A 17,267-nucleotide genomic window follows, 5' to 3' on the forward strand; every position below is an offset into this window, starting at 1 on the left:
CAAAAAAAGTGGAGTGTTCCTTTAAGTTTTTTTTTTTTTTTAATTATTAATAGTTAATGGTTAATTGATTTGATTTTAAGCAACTGCAGTTTTATTTATTTCAAATAATAACCCTGGTGTGTACAACCAAGGCATGTGACTTAAGTATAACGGTAAGTATAACAGAAGTGCTTTGACTGTTGTAATTTTTTTTGCTTTCTATCCAAGTAGAAATATTGTACAACAGCAACAATGAAGAGTTTGTGTGGGTTTGAGCGCATGTCTGATCTCGCCCAAGGCGGTAAAAATCAGCAGTGTGCTCTTACCGATCTTTGTGAGGATCACAGGTGTGACCACACTCCTCCTCTTACTGCCGTCACTCAGGAGGGTGGAGTTGCCCGTCGGAGGAAAGAGTTTGCCGTTACGAAAAGCCAGCAGGTGCAGCTTATAGACGGCTTCTTCAGCCTGACCCGAGCTTCCCAGAGATGAGAAGAGAGACGGGGGAAGCTGTAGAGACGCCTCCACGATGGTGTTCTGCAGATGTGGAGATGCAATAACGTTACTGTCACAGCATGATGGATATGTTCCTGCTTCCACAGCTTTATTGGACTTCTGGGTTTGAAGAAGCACTCGCCTTATAAGTTATGACAGAACAACTGTACACGCACAGGAAGTGCCTGAGACGAAACGCTTACTTTGAGAGCCAGCGCAGACAGGTTGCTGGTCACGTTGCATTTGAAGCTGAGCTGGCGTTCTAGGTTGATGTCGGGGTCTCGGGGAGAGAAATGGGCCATGGCCGTGCGCTCCGGTGAGACTTTCTGGAACAGAGTGCAGGTCATCCCATTGAAGCTGCTGGCCTTGATGGCATGAGCCTCCAGAGCAATGTTATGAGAGTTCTGTGAAACAGACGAGAATACATGTTACTGAAAGACTCTGAAAACAAGGTTACCTTTAAACTTTTCTCATACAACGTACACTTTTTTGTTGCTTGTATTCCACGAGGATGCAGTTAATTGGTCAAAAGTGACAGTAAAGACATTTGTGACCCTGGACCACAAAACCAGTCATAAGGTTAAATTTTACAAAACTGAGATGTATACATATGAAAGCTCAATAAATAAGCTTTCTATTGATATATGGTTTGTTAGGATAGGACAATATTTGGCCGAGATACATCTATTTGAAAATCTGGAATCTGAGGGTGCAAAAAAATCAAAATACTGAGAAAATCACCTTTAAAGTTCTCCAAATTAAGTTCTTAACAATGCATATTACTAATCAAAAATTACATTTTGATATATTTATAGTAGGAATTTTACAAAAAATCTTCATGGAACATGATCTTTACTTAATTTCCTAATGATTTTTGGCATAAAAGAAAAATCAATAATTTTGACCCATACAATGTATTTTTGGCTATTGCTACAAACATACCCCAGCGACTTAAGACTGGTTTTGTGGTCCAGGGTCACATTTATAATGTTACAAAAGATTTTGGTCCCATTTTATATTAGGTGTTTAAGTATCGCGTGCTAGGTACAGTATACTTACTGTGTTCATGTTGTATTGCAAAGCACTACTGAGGTTGGATACGGTTAAAGTTAGGGACAGATTTGGTGGTTTGGTTAGGTTTAGTTTAGGTTTAAGTGTGGGTTAAGGGCTACAAGTTGGTTCAAAAGTGTAATTATAGATGTAAACATAGAAATTACATATGTAATTATATTCAGGCATTTTTAAATTTAATTTTAGTGTCAGTACATGGTAGTTAAAGATGCTAAAATAATCTGAATTTTTTTCTTGATCAAATCAGCATATTAGAATGATTTTTGAAGGATCATGTGACACTGAAGACTGGAGTAATGATGCTGAAAATTCAGATTTGAGCACATAAATAACATAAAATTGCTTTTTTAAACTGCAAAAAAAATAAAATCACAATATTTCTGTTCTCTTTCTTTTTTTGATCACAAAACTGCAGCCACTGGGAGCAGAAGACACTTATTTAGTGTAAGCTATATTTTGTGTTTGAAAATGGCTTGAAAAGGGTTTAACATTGAATATAGAAATTATTATTTTTATATTCTGCACAAATCTGATCTGAACATATTCTTTCCAATTGATGTAAGAAATTACTGTTTTTCTAGTAGCTCAGACTTTTTAAGCCTTGCTGTTAGAATGCACAAAATGAAAATCCTTGCATATGTATTTATTTATTTATTAAATTATATACCAATCAGTTGTAAGAGGCCTAATCTTGAAGTACTCAAAATAATTTTGTATTGTATTTGTATAGTTAATTTGTAAAAACACAGAAATCAAAGCATGTGGAGGGTTAAAAACAAATTTGTTTGTATTATATTATTATAATATGTTTATTTCTACATATAAAGAGTGTATTCGCAAAATTGGATAAATCATGTTTTTATTATGTTATCACGTTTTTATTGTTCTATTGTGTTAGCTGTATTATTTTTGCTATTTTTACTTAATCGAAATAAACCAACTGCAGTTTGACTGAGATTATTGAAAATGTTTGCAAATTAACTTCTTATATTATTTATTTATTTACTTATAATTATTATATATTTTTAAAAAATGTTTCTAAAGTGATTTATTTAAAATTTAAAAAAACTTCTGGAATTCTCTGACTAATACTATAAAAAAAAACATTTTTGTTAATAGAAATAAAGCAGATATAAAACAAAACATAAATATTACATAAAAGTAAAATAAAAAAAAAACAAAAAAAATGACTGAAGCATATAAAATAAAAATAAAAATAAAAGCTTAAAACAAATGAACATGATTTAAAACACAGTACTTTTAAAACACACAATTGAAGTGATTTTGTCAATACTCACTGTAGAATAGGCCAGGGCGCCATTACTGATTCGCAGAACGGCAATTCTCTGCAGGCACTCAACGATACGTGAGCAAGCCCGCGCCTCCCTCTGAGCCATCCATAACACTCGCTCATCAGCCAGCATCAGATTACTGGAGATATCCACCATCACATCTCCCAGCTGAGAGAGGAAATGCAGTTAGAGACAATGCATGCACACCCACCCAGCCAGCCATTCACCACCCGATGATCCCTTCAGGCCTGCATTATACCCACAAACACACTGCATACTCATTCAGTGCATTCAAAACTTGACTGCTTCACAACTGCATTCCTGAAATGAGCAAAACCTGACATCACACTCAGAAAAATGTTAATGGGTTAATGTTTTAGGAAGAACTAAAACGTGATCACTGGGATGTGTCCGACTTTCCCATGCTGGAGGAATGCACACTGCGAACGTTAGCCAAAAACAATGCTGAAAGAGCTAAACAGCCTCTTCTTTGTCAACTCAACACAATCTAAATTTCTAAACAAAATTACAGAACTAACGCAAAATTGCAAGGCAAGTCGAATTTAATAAGGTGCCCTTGCAATATGTGAGACGTTGAATTTTTGCGCAGGTGTTACATGATAACATTTCCCCTCAACACTGAGTGAAGTGCAACCTGATCCTGAAAAATAGGTTCTTCGTTCCTCTGTGGCCCAGTGTCCAAATCCCTCCATTCTGATCCTATCTGTCCCTCTCCTCACTGATTCAACTGTAAAAGCCTGTTTTGTTCTCCAGAGATGAGGAGAGTCACAAACTGAGGTGGCGAATTGTAATGCCGTTTCATCCTTTTTGACTCAAAGTGGCTTTATTGTACACTATAACTTCCAAAGGTCCCATGATTAAGGATTTTTGTGTTTTACTCAACGTCTTCTAGTTAAAAATAATATTAGGCATTTTAAGTTAAGTTCACCATAACAGATTTTATTGTAGACTAACACTATTAAAAATCATTTTCAGTAACTGAAATAAAGCTGAAATAAAATAAAGGAATTATTAGATACAAAAGGCAGCATTTAGTTTTTTTTCTTTAAAGCACTAAAAATAAAAAAGAAATAAATTAGCAATACAAAAATATTTAAAATAAATATCTAAATATATATTCTGAGAATTCTGATTATAACTATAAAAAAATAAGTGAAATAATGCAGAAATAAAATAAAAGTATCTAATGAAATACTAAAATAAAACCGTTTGAAATGAAAAATTTGAAATGGCATTGGTAATTAACTGAAATAAAGCTAAAATTAAACTAAAACAAATAAACAAAAAATATATAGGAAAAATGCAAAAAGCGTCATTTATTTATGATTTATTTACTTTTTATTTTAATATTTATTTTCATTTAATTTCTATATTACTACTTAATTACTTAAGTGTTGCCTTGCCAATAATAGATTTTTTTCTTCTACCAATTCTTTTATCTCAATTGCAGAATTTTTCAAAATGGCATTAGTTTTAACAATAACACTGCTGAATACTAAAATCTGTTAAGTTAAACTTAACTTAAAATGTCTATATATCTGTTATTACCTTATACATACAAACATACACACATACACATATATAAAGATTAATAATTAAACTATAAAAATATAAAAGTAAAAGCTAATAAAAAACATAGTATTATATAAATATTACTAAGATAACACTGTCAGCAGATTTGAATTTAGAATAATTTTTTAAAATGTACAATTTAAAAATCACACTTCCTTTTTTAAATTCTCAAATTTTTAAAATTCTAAATATTCAGGTATTCCAAGATTGTGGGAATCCTGGTTCTTCACTGAACAACAGTTGAGGAGGTCAATATAACAAATATCTTTATTAATTTTTATTTATTTTTTTTATTTCTTGAGGCCCCGCTTTAAATGGCCTGGATTTAAGGCATTACGTGAATGTGATGCGTCTCAAAATGATTCAAGTGTTTATGAAAAAGAAGCTGATTACAGATCAGTTTAAAATGTTACACTTTTGGGTTGCACAGAGGAAAAAAAACATTATTCAGAACAGACCTTCTTCCCCTTTATGGCTTGAATTGCTTTCACTCACCTCTTTATATTTCTCTGCAAACTTGCCGATCTTTTCAATCATTTCAGCTACAAAGATCACATCCACCTTGTCAGAGAAGTTGGGTGCCTCTGCGGTGTAAGCCAACAGCTGCTGAGCCGTCTGAACCGCATTGGTCAGATTCAGAGGCATCTGACATTCAAAAAAATAAACCAAAGTTAAGTAAAAAAAATCAAGCACATCTCACATCAAGGAGAGACACTGCAGGCAAACACAGTTTTTCCATGCATCTGTCAAGTTTGAGATTTTTCCTAAAGTGTTTTTTCAAACTAGTGGAAAGAAAACACCCAAAAGACACTGATAAGTGTTTCTTTTATAGCACTTTATCTAATTGTGTCAACAGATTTCAATTGCAATACATATTTTTAAAAGGCCGTTTTCTCAAAATGAGTTTTTTCTTCTAAACTGAGCCATAAATCTCCACTTCAGTAGCACTTACACACACCAAACTTTACATTTTTATTCCTGTCTATATCCTGAAAGTTTTAACAGAGGGATTTGTTCATATGTGACCCTGGACCACAAAACCAGTCTTAAGTCGCTGGGGTATATTTGTAGCAATAGCCAAAAATACATTGTATGGGTCAAAATTATTGATTTTTTTTTTTTTTATGTCAAAAATCATTAGGAAATTAAGTAAAGATCATGTTCCATGAAGATTTTTTTTGTAAAATTCATACTATAAATATATCAAAATGTAATTTTTGATTAGTAATATGCATTGTTAAGAACTTAATTTGGACAACTTTAAAGGTGATTTTCTCAGTATTTAGATTTTTTTGCACCCTCAGATTCCAGATTTTCAAATAGATGTATCTCGGCCAAATATTGTCCTATCCTAACAAACCATACATCAATAGAAAGCTTATTTATTGAGCTATCATGTGATGTATACATCTCAGTTTTGTAAAATTTAACCTTATGACTGGTTTTGTGGTCCAGGGTCACATATATGATTTGCTTGATTTTATACAACATTTTATTCCCCAAAAATTGTAAAAAATATATTGTTTTCTGCCCGCTCTAAGCATATTCTGAATCATGTTGTGACGAAATGAGACCCAAAATTCCCTCTGTAAAAACATTTGACTCTAATATGTCAAAAAAATAAACAAGAATTTTAAAACTGATTTCATCCAGTGTTTAGATTTTTGAACTAGAAATGTATGCAAATTAGTGCATATTTCATTAAATAATGCCTCATTTGCATATTAAAACCTAACATTTTAGAAAACTTGTAATACAAAAAATGCTTGCAATTATCAATGCAATCAAGCAACTACGTAAGTAAGGTGATAACTATTAGTTAATTTTTTTTTACCCTATTCACCTGCAGTGTCTTGCCTTAAGCACTAGAAGTGTTGCATTATGAGAAGTAACTATTTCGACTGACACAGTTACAGTCCTGTACCTGGTTGATGATATAAAGCACACGCGTGACGTCTTTCATATATTCACAGCGTGAGTAGTCATCATCCGCCCATTGTCCACTGCGGTCACATCGCCTCCACGCACGTCGCTCTTCCGCCGAGCTGCCCGAGTAAATGCCGGCTCCGCTCACCTGCCGTTTACAGGGCAAGTATGCCGTAATGCCAGCCAGAGTCCGAGGCCATCTGCATACAGACATGTTAAATAAATGTTAATGCACAAGAAAGAAAATACCAAATTGTCTGTGATGTTGCATAGAAATAAATAGCCTTGAATAGGAATATATTTGTTTGAATTAGAATATGCAATGAAAAAATAAGTCCAAAAATAAATGAAAGTTTCAGCTTGTGCACTAATATGCATCACTTAGATCTGTTACCACTAGAGCGCAGCGAAGAGCTAAAGAATAAGGAACATTTTAACATTTGTTTTGATATAGCCAGCAAGTTATAGACAAATCATGTACAAAATCTATGCCAATCATATTTATACTGCTTTGAAAGTACCTAAGGTACATGGTGAGCAATCAGTGTTACTTTCAACAATGCAAAGTTTGGGGTAAGGAAGATTTTATTGAAAGAAAATAATACTTTTATTCAGTAAGGAAGCTTTAAATTGATCAAAAGTGACAGTAAATACATTTATATAATTATATTTTCATTTATTTATCCAAAGACAAAGCAGAAAAAAATGTTTTAACATCAATAAGAAACATTTCTTAAGCAATAAATCAGCACCATAGAATGATTTCTGAAGGATCATGTGACACTGCAACTGGAGCAATGATGCTGAAAATTCAGCATTGCATCACAGGAATAAATTACATTTTAAAATATATTACAATAGATAAAAGTTATTTTAAATTGTAATATTATTTTACTTTTTTTTACTCTATTTTGATTAAATAAACACAGCCTTAGTGAGCATAACAGATTTCAAATACTTTCAAAAACAAGTCTTAGTGACAGACCCAATTCCTCAGAATTGTGAGCTACAAACTCGCAATTGCAAGTTATGTCAGAATTGCAATTCTGAGATAAAAAGTGAGAATTACAAGTTTATTTTTCACTATTCTGACTGTGTTACTTGCAGTTGTGAGTTTATATAATGCAATTCAGAAAAAAAGTCAAAATTGACTTTATTTTATTTATTTATTTATTTTTATTTAAACTATAATATTTTAAATAAGTGTCTTTAAATAAATTGTTAAAGTACTAAAAACCAAAAAAACTGATTTCTTTATAGATCTATATAGAAAAAGTCACAGTTCTGACTTTTTTCTCAGAATTGCATAATATAAACTCACAATTACGAGATATAAAGTCAGAATTGCGAGTTATAAACTTGCAATTTTAAGAAAAAAGTCACAATTCCGACTTAATTGCGAGTTTATCTCATAACATTTGAAATAAATACTACAATAAAACAAAAATAACACTGATTATTCAAATCAAATCTTAATAAGTATAGTGTTATTATACTTTTATACATAATTAGTGATTATAATGAGAAATATATTCAAATTAATTTAATTACATTTAAATAATAGCAAACTGTACAAGAAAATACAAATTAAAAACATACTATGGAAGCCCGTTTCCGCCACTGAATAAAAAATAAAAAAAGGTAATTGCGACTTTTTCTCTCATAAGTCAGAATTATGAGACATAAACTTGCACAGCCTTAGTGAGCATAAGAGATTTCAAATACTTTCTTAGTGACACCAAACTTTAAACAGCAATGATCAGATGTTCATTAAACTCACCTGTACTCCCCCTTGTTGTTTGACACCCGATCTGGCAAGCAGTATTTGGCAGAACTCTCCAAAACTACAATGTGGACCGTCCTAGTGTTGTTTCCTCGACTGGTGCGAACGCGACACTCCCAGTTTCCAGTGAATCCCGGCTGGATGTTGGAAATGGTCAAGGCGCTGTGTGAGGAGAAATAAAACCAGACAAAAAAATGTTGCTTTGGAAGAAAAGCTATTTAAAATCATTTGAAATAAAGCTGAAAAAAATAAACTGAATATTTAATAAAAAACTAAAAATCAGAAACATGCCTCGGAACTAACTGAAACAAGTTTTAGATAAAGTACTAAAATTACTAAAACTGAAAAAATAAGAGATTTATAGAAATCTTTTTGCTATATTCTATAAAAGCCTGTTTCCACCACTGAATCAAAAAAAAAAAAGTATTTTTTCCCCCTCAGAATTGTATCAAACTCAAAATTATGACTTTTTTTTTCTCTGAATTGCATGATATAAAGTTATAAAGTCAGAATAGCAAAATATAAACTAGTAATTTTGACTTTTTCATGGAAATGCGAGTTTGCATCTCACAACTCTGACTTATTCCTCAGAATTGAAATTTGCAATTGCTAGTTATAATGTCAGAATTGCAATTCTGAGATAAAAATAGACAATTACAAGTTTATTTTTCACTATTCTGACTACATAACTTCCAGTTGTGAGTTTATATAATGCAATTCAGAAAAGTCAAAATTGTGACATCTGTGAAAAAAAAATCTGTGAAAATTGTGAGATGAAAAGTCACCTTTTTTTGATGAAAAACCTCTTATACTTATAAAACTGCTTATCCTAAAAATTACAAATGTTTAATTTAAGTGTCTTTAGTAAAATTGCTAAAAACGAATATAATAAATATAAATAGTAAATATCTAATCTTTATAAAAAAAACTATGAAAGTCTGCTTAGAATTCTTTAAAAAAAATTCTATATATAATTTCTAAGCAGACTTTCAAAAAATAATAAAATAATATATATACACATAGATATATATTATTTTAGTTAGAATGAATACACACACACACACACACACACACACATACACATACATATATACATATATATATATATATTCTCTAACTATGAATGTCTGCTTAGAATTCTTTTATATATATATATATATATATATGAGAGAAAGAATTCTAAGCAGACTTTCATAGTTTTTTTTTTAATATAGATATATATATATATTATTTTAGTTAGAACACACACACACACACACACACACACACATACATATATATATACATATACATATACATATACATATATATATATATATATATATATATATATATATATATATATATATATATATATATATATATAAGAATTCTAAGCAGACCTTCATAGTTTTTTAATATAGATATATATATATTATTTTAGTTAGAATACACACACACACACACATAAAGAAAACTAAAAATATTAATATTTCAAATTAGCTTTTATTTTTATTTCTAAAATTGCTAAAAAACTAATATAAAAAACCTATATAAAAATATGAAAGTCTGCTTTGAATTTGTTTTTATATTTATATATATATATATATATATATATATTTTTTTTTTTTATATTATATATACTTTTATTTTTATAAATTGTATAATAGTATCAACAATACTAAAATAACATAATAATTGATGCTTTGGCAGAATATACTGTTGCTGCACAACCTACATTTTTCTTCCTTTAAGAACAATACATTGCTTTTTTTTAAGTTCTGGAAGTTTTTTAGCACAATGTTGGCAGATCGAGTGTTAGTTCATATTTCAGGTATTTGTATCGTCATGCTCCAAGGCAAACACTGCTCATAGTGTGATTCATGTGTATCTAGTGTGCCAAAATGCCATTTTGCAGTGAGTATTGGGTTTGTCATCTCCTTCACAGCTGGTTTCTATTACCTGGCTATTAAAGAGCAATTCTGCACCATGCTTTTCTCAATGTAGATGCCCTGAGTGGCATCAGGTTCCACCATCTTCCCGTCCTGATACCACAGAACCTGCATGTCCTCGTCCACGAAAGACGCCATGCACTGAAACGGCAGGCTGTCTCCCTGGAAGACGATCTGATGCTGGGACGGAGTCATCTGGAAGGAGGGAAGCTCTAGAGGAGCGTCTAAAATAGAGAACGGAGGAGAAACAAAGGAGAGAGAAAGAGAAACGCTGTGGTGAGCCACAGATGACGACTATGTGCAAAAGCTGACATTAATGAGTGATCTGAGTGCAGTTTCATTGTCGTTCTTGCTCAAGCTATGGTTACAAAAGTCCAAAATCAACATAAACGGGAGGCCTGAAACAAGGCTGAAGGTCTTTTATAGCAGGATTACTTTGCTTTTAGTGTCGGAGAGTGAGTCTGCATTAGTAAAGGAACAGGAAGTCATCAACTAAACATGCTTGTGTTTTCTACTATTTGCAACAGTGTAATTTTACTATGAACATTGGATATTTAATGTGCAGTATGTCACAGGTCATAGAAAGCTCTGGTTACTCTTATCAGGCTACATGTTGCACAATGTCATTAAAATACAACTAAATGAAACACTTCTCATTTAATCTAGTTACAGTGTAGGCCAAACCTGACCTTTTTTGCTCATGTATGCAATGATAAAAAACTGTTTTTATGATTTAAAATCAAGCTAAAATGACTTAATTAAACTACTTAAATAACTAAAAAAACACTTAAAAAAAGATTTTTAAAAAGAAAAATGTAATAAAGCTGAAATATATATAAAAAAAACAAATAAAAATGACAAAAGCACAAATAGAATAACTAAACCTTAAACTAACATTAAAAGGAAAACTGAAAATATGTTAGTAAACACTATAATAGTATGTAAATAATACTTAACACACATTTTAGAAACTAAGAAATATATTTAATAATTAATACACAAATACATTTACTAATATTAAAATTCAACAATGTATATATAAAACAAAATTATAATACAACTAATACTAACATAATACTAAATAATGATAATCTTTAATATTATAAAAAGCAAAATATTCCAAATAAATACTACAATAAAACAAGAACAAAATAACACTGGTTATTCAAACCAATTTTTAGGTATACTTATTATATTTATAATTTGATTATAATGAGAAATATTTAATATATTTAAATAAATGTAAACAAATGAGTTGATATCAGGATATTTACATTTAAATAATTGTACAATTTTACAAGAAAATACAATTTAAAAACATGGACTATGGAAGCCCATTTCTGCCACTGAATAAAAAATAAAAAAAGCTAACTGGCTTTTTATCTCACAACTCTTTTTTTCTCCGAATTGTGAGTTATAATGTCAGAATTGCGAGATAAAAGCTCATAATTTTGACTTTTTCCCTCTCGCAGTAGTAAGTTTGTAGCTCACAATTCTGACCTTTTACTCACAATTGCGAGAAATAAAAGTCAGAATTGCAAGATAAAAACGTTTAAATTCGCCTTTTTTTGTATTTAACAATTCAGAATTTTTTTTCTCTGAATTGTGAAATATAAACTCGCAACTGCATATTATAAAGTTAGAATTATGAAATACAAACTTGCAAACGCGAATTATAAAGTCATAATTCTGATGGTTTTTTTCTCAGAATTGCATGATATAAACTCACAATTGTGAGAAATAAAGTCAGATTTGCAAGATAAAAACTTTTGTGATTGCGAGTTTGTATCTTGCAATTGTGACCTTTTCTCAGAATAGTGAGATATAAGCTTGCAATTGTAAGTTATAAAGTCCAAGTTTGAGATGAAAAAAGACTAATATGTTCTCAGAATTGAAGTTTATATCTCACAATTCTGACTTAACTCGCTTTTCTTAGAAAAAAAGTTACAATTGTGAGATATAAACTCGCAAATTTTAAGAAAAAAAGTCACAATTGTGAGTTCATCTCTTGCAATTCTGACTTTATTTCTCAAAATTCAGAGTTTATTTCTCACAATTCTGACTATAACTCGCAATTGTGAGTTTATATCATTATTCTGAGTAAAAAAGTCAGAATTGTAAGAAAAAAAGTCGCAATTACCTTTTTTATTTTTTATTCAGTGGCGGAAAGAAAAAAAAAATTAAAGTAGAAAATAAGAAGATAGATAAAATAATTTGTCTGAGGGTTAGAAAACATCATTATAAAAACAACAGAAGTTAGTGGAATAATCTTTAGTGTGATAGTAAACAGGTGTGTGAGTGTGTATTCTTACCACAGGTGAGTGTTTCAGGTCTGAGCGAGGTTATCAGCTGACCCTGCAGGGAGCGAGGGAACGAACAGCGAGTTTCCTTCACCCCTATCGCCTTCTCTTTGATCCAGACCACCAACCATTGCAGGTTACAGTCGCACAGAAGATAAGGGCTATCAAACTCCCTAAAATGTATATAGCATGTTCAGAAACCATAAAAACCACATCAGTGCCAATGATAAGATCACAAGAACATTCCTTTCTACTGAGTGTGGGTCAACGGATGCATTAAATTTAGATCCGAGGGTAAACTCTGGATGTCCCCTATCAAAGTAGAAACATGTTTGAAGACATGCCAAGTGTTATGAAACCTTATCGCAAGCGTTTAAGTTAATGAATATGAATTTTGTGAACACAGGCACTAATAAACAGCAATCAAATTTATTTTAGGCGTTGCACATGGCCATTTGTGCCGCCATTGCAATTTTGTGTGCAAAAAAACAAAAACAAAACACTTACAGCATTTTCAGAGAGCCAAGGCTGTCGAAAATCCCTTGGGACAGTGAAGAAAACTTGTTCTCTGAAAGGTTGCTACAATAAAAAAGAGAATTAATGAGTAAAATGTACTATGTTAAATGGAAACTGATGTTAAAACCGTGAGTAATTTTTGCACAGAAAAAAAAAAAATTAAATAAAATTAACAAACAGTAACGAATTAAATGTGAAATAGAGAAGATAAAACTTAATTATGGTATTTGCTTGTAAAATGTACTCCAACGTAATTTCAGGGCTATTAAGGTTAACTCCAACCAAAAGCACAAAACATGTTACTTGAAATGAAACAAAAATATAAAAAAAACTAAATATTAAAGCTGCGAGCAGCGATGAACGGGCCCTCGCACCCGGGCTCACCGCCGACCGGTGGCTTCAGGAAAACAGCAATCGGTGGGCAGTATGCTTTTAATACAGTAAATATAGAAAAAATATGTCATAAGTCATTTAAATGTGCCAAAATTGCTGCTGCCAGCTGGTGGCGCTATGCCTATAACTGATTATTGACATGTAGATGTGTTCAGGCCAGCAATATTATCAAACATATGAAGTTTGGTGCAGATTGACCTTGGTGTGTTTGAGTTAGTGAAATATATGAGATATCCTGCTGCCAACAAGTGGCGCTATGATAATATCTGAATATTGGTCTTTAGGTGTCTTCAGGCCAGGACTCTTACCAAACCTGTGAATTTTGTGGCAGATCAGACATTTTCAGGCTAAGTTATAACCACTTCTATGTCTATGCAGAAACATCAAACTTTGTCAGGCCACCACGGACATGCCCTTTAATGAAAACTCAAGATCTTCACAATTTAACATCTCTAAGGCCTCAAGATCAGACTGACCAAATATAATGTTGATTTAATTAAATGCAATCAATGCAAGGACTTCAGATAGATGCCAACTGTGAACCAGTATGCTACAAATAAGAACATGTAATTCATGATGATAGTAAAATGTTATTATTGCTTCCTTTATATCCAACACTTCTGCTTAAATGTCATTGTTACCTATCTGTACAATTTTTGTATAATATATTTTTGTATAAAATCAATTGTTGTCATAACTAAGAATCAATAAGGAAGACGGTGCCCAGTTGGCACATGCAGTCACAGTAACCATCTGCTAGTTTGGATTTTAAGTTTACAGAATTGAAAGGGTTACACTTTAAAATCAACACACAGACACATACACACAAAATATAAAATGTTGCCATCCAGTTTCATTTGTTAAAATTAACTATATCAGTTAACATGACCAATAAATAAATAGCATTTATTAATGTTAATTAATATTAAGCTAAAAAAAAGTATTCATATAAAGTTTATGTACAGTGAATTAACATGAACATGAACACAGTTCATGTGGGTGTACAGCAATACACAATAAAGTGCTCTATAAACGCTTTCTTTCAAAATATCTTTAAAAATCAAGTTGAGTATTTTAACGGGGTGATACATATATATAACTGATCTTAAAATTATGGTTTTCAGATGTTTTGAAGAGATAACAGTAACGTTTGTTTTGTTGTCAAAGTTTGTCTTAATTTTTTATTATTATGATTTTATATTCAATAAATAACACTATGTAAATATTGTCTATCAATGAAGATAAATTGATCATGCTAAAAAGTTGTATTTTTTAAAATCTTTTGCTATGTGACTGAATATGACAAGTTCATGGTACAGTTAAGTAAAAAATAAATAAAAAACAACAACTGCAAAAAATGAACAATGAAAGACTTAGTGACCCTTTATATTTTCTCAAAATATCAGACTATCAAAGATCAGACATATTTATGTAATTACACTACATACAGTATGTGCATTTTGTTCAAAGATGGTCTGTAGGATGGCTCTCTACTCTGTCACCCTCTCTGCCTCTCCCCCCTCCCCCCTGCAATAATGAGCTTCTCTGTGCCTGACTGAACGCACACACATACTGTAGAGACATTCACCAGAGTGACAGCAGGTTTCTGAGTTCTTTTTTAAATTTTCTTTAATTCATAGAAGCTTGTATACATTTTTTATTTCCAGCACTTGCTCAGAATGATTAGATCTCTGTGTGAAAAAAGTTTTAAAGAGTTTGGATGCTGCACTTTAAAGATATAAAAATATTTTTTACTATATCTTTAAAAAATCACCACGTCCACACCGTTCAAGATATCCAAAATCCGGTTGCAATTTAACATCTTCAGAATATTCTCTTCATGTTAAAAAAGTTTGGTGTGAACAGCTGGTTGTTCTTAGAAGTAGTGTGCATTTGTTTACAGCCTGATTTTTCCAAAAATCCACATTCAAATCAAAATAGCCGGCTTCCTGTTGGTCTCAGCTAATGAGTTTGATTTAGAAAGTTGTCCAAATTGATGAGATTAATATATGTACAGAGTTTAGTGACTGTAGGAAAAACTAACCCCCCAACTTTTGTCAAAAGATGGCGCTATAGAGTGCCTGCTCCACGCCCATTTATGACCTTTTGCCAGTGTCTAACTATCATTAATATTGATGTGTGTGTTGAGTTTCATGAAATTCTAAGCATGTTAACTGCCTCGAAAAGACAGGAATCTAATTTTAAAGTTTGACATGTTGCCATGGCAACAGCATTCGATTTATCATCGACCCCTTTACATATTCTTATCGGCCGTGTTTTGACATGATTTTGATGAAGTTTAAAGAAAATCGAGTAAAATTAAGAGGCTGATATCAAAGCATTTTGAAAATGACACACTTCCTGCTGCCAGTTGGTGGCGCTATAACTTTGACTCATAATAGTCACATTTATGGAATCGGCATCATACAACGAACAAACTGGTGAAGTTTCATCAGAATCAGGCAATGTGATCAACAGTTATTAGACACTTCCTGTTTCTCATTTCTCGCCATAACTTTGTCGCCTTGCCACGGCCAAACCGTTCGAGATATCAAAAATCTCCTCGCAATTTAGCGTCCCCAATGTCTTGAGATCATGCTGACCGAGTTTGGTGACAATCCCATGGAATTCCTGGGAGGAGTACGTTAAATTCCAGAGCATGCGCTTTTTAAACAGCCCTAAATATCTCACTTCCTGTTGCGTGGAGCCCATGACATAGAGTACAAAAGTTGTTTGGCTCAGTGAGATCTATATGTGTACCGAGTTTCATATCAATACATGCAAGTATGTGTGCGCAGTACATCAAGTTTTCAAACTGTGTTCCAGGGGGCGCTGTAGAGGCCCTGAACCACGCCCGGGTCCCAGCCTCTTTGGCGTCCTGATGGCCGCAGATTCCGACGTGTGTGCAAATTTTCAAGAGTTTTTGAGTATGTTAAGGCCCCCAAAAGTGCCCGTAAGGTTGAAAAAAAGAAAAAAAAAAAAAAAAAAAAAAAAAAATAATAACCCTTAGAAGAACAATAGGGCCTTCGCCCTTTTGGGCTCGGGCCCTAATTAGTATTTTATTTCAGCTATTTGCAACATTTGTCATTTTCATTTAGTCTATTTTGATTTACTCAAATAAAATACTAAAAATGAAACAAAAAATCTGTAATAATAAATACAGTATATATATAAAATAATAAAACATAAATATTTATGAAAACTATAAAAAATATATTTAAAAATAGATAACAGAATAATTTCAAACAAATAACTAAAACTTTAAAATAACATAAAACACATTTTTTTTATATTATTAAAAACTATGATAGCATCTCAAAAGTGCTGATAAATAAAATGATGATGATTATTATTATTATTATTATTATTATGAAATAACACACTGCCCCTGGATATCTGTGAAAACTGGTAAATTATTTTAAGATTTTTTATATTATTTTGTGGACAACTTTCTTAACCACTGGGGCAAAAGTGTCACATCTGTTGTCTAGAATGGCAAGAAAATAAATAAATAAAAAACACATAAAATGTATAAAAAAATAAAAAATAAAAAAATAAAAAAAAATAAAAAAAATAACCACACACAAATACGAATATAACCTAACAAAAAATTGAATGAAACCTATAAAAAATATAAAAAAAAAAATATATAAAAATTACAAACAAAAACCAAATGAAAAACTATTACCAAAATTTAACCAAAACAGAAAAAATAAAAAAAGAATATGCATATAAATAATATATAAAATATAAAAAAAAACAAATCTTAATTAAATATATAATAGTTCAAATGTATTTTACAAAATATATATCAAATAAATATAAAAAAAGATTACAAATTACTAAAATTAACTAAAATAACACAACAATTCTAAACATTAATAAACTATAATAGCATCTCAATGATACAAAAGTATTGTACTACTTATAACTTCAAAAATGTATTTTTAGTTTTATATTGTTTAAGGTGTCCTTGTGTGTCTTGAAAAAA

The 17,267-nt window shown here is 31.3% G+C and overlaps 1 protein-coding gene across 1 annotated transcript in view; it reads right to left on the reverse strand.

The window, feature by feature from the left end:
- LOC141330870 (adhesion G protein-coupled receptor A3-like) overlaps positions 1-17,267 on the reverse strand; it is a 33,209-nt gene that overhangs the window by 6,888 nt on the left and 9,054 nt on the right. Inside the window, exons 3-11 of the mRNA XM_073835650.1 lie at positions 12,875-12,946; positions 12,380-12,540; positions 10,078-10,291; positions 8,134-8,298; positions 6,352-6,553; positions 4,923-5,072; positions 2,841-3,002; positions 675-875; positions 306-513 (exon numbers count right to left, since the gene is read on the reverse strand). Of these exons, the coding sequence (XP_073691751.1) occupies positions 306-513; positions 675-875; positions 2,841-3,002; positions 4,923-5,072; positions 6,352-6,553; positions 8,134-8,298; positions 10,078-10,291; positions 12,380-12,540; positions 12,875-12,946 (1,535 nt within the window). The remainder of the gene's footprint in view (positions 1-305; positions 514-674; positions 876-2,840; positions 3,003-4,922; positions 5,073-6,351; positions 6,554-8,133; positions 8,299-10,077; positions 10,292-12,379; positions 12,541-12,874; positions 12,947-17,267) is intronic.

Source organism: Garra rufa, chromosome 3, assembly GCF_049309525.1.
Source record: "Garra rufa chromosome 3, GarRuf1.0, whole genome shotgun sequence".
Lineage (NCBI taxonomy): Eukaryota > Metazoa > Chordata > Actinopteri > Cypriniformes > Cyprinidae > Garra > Garra rufa.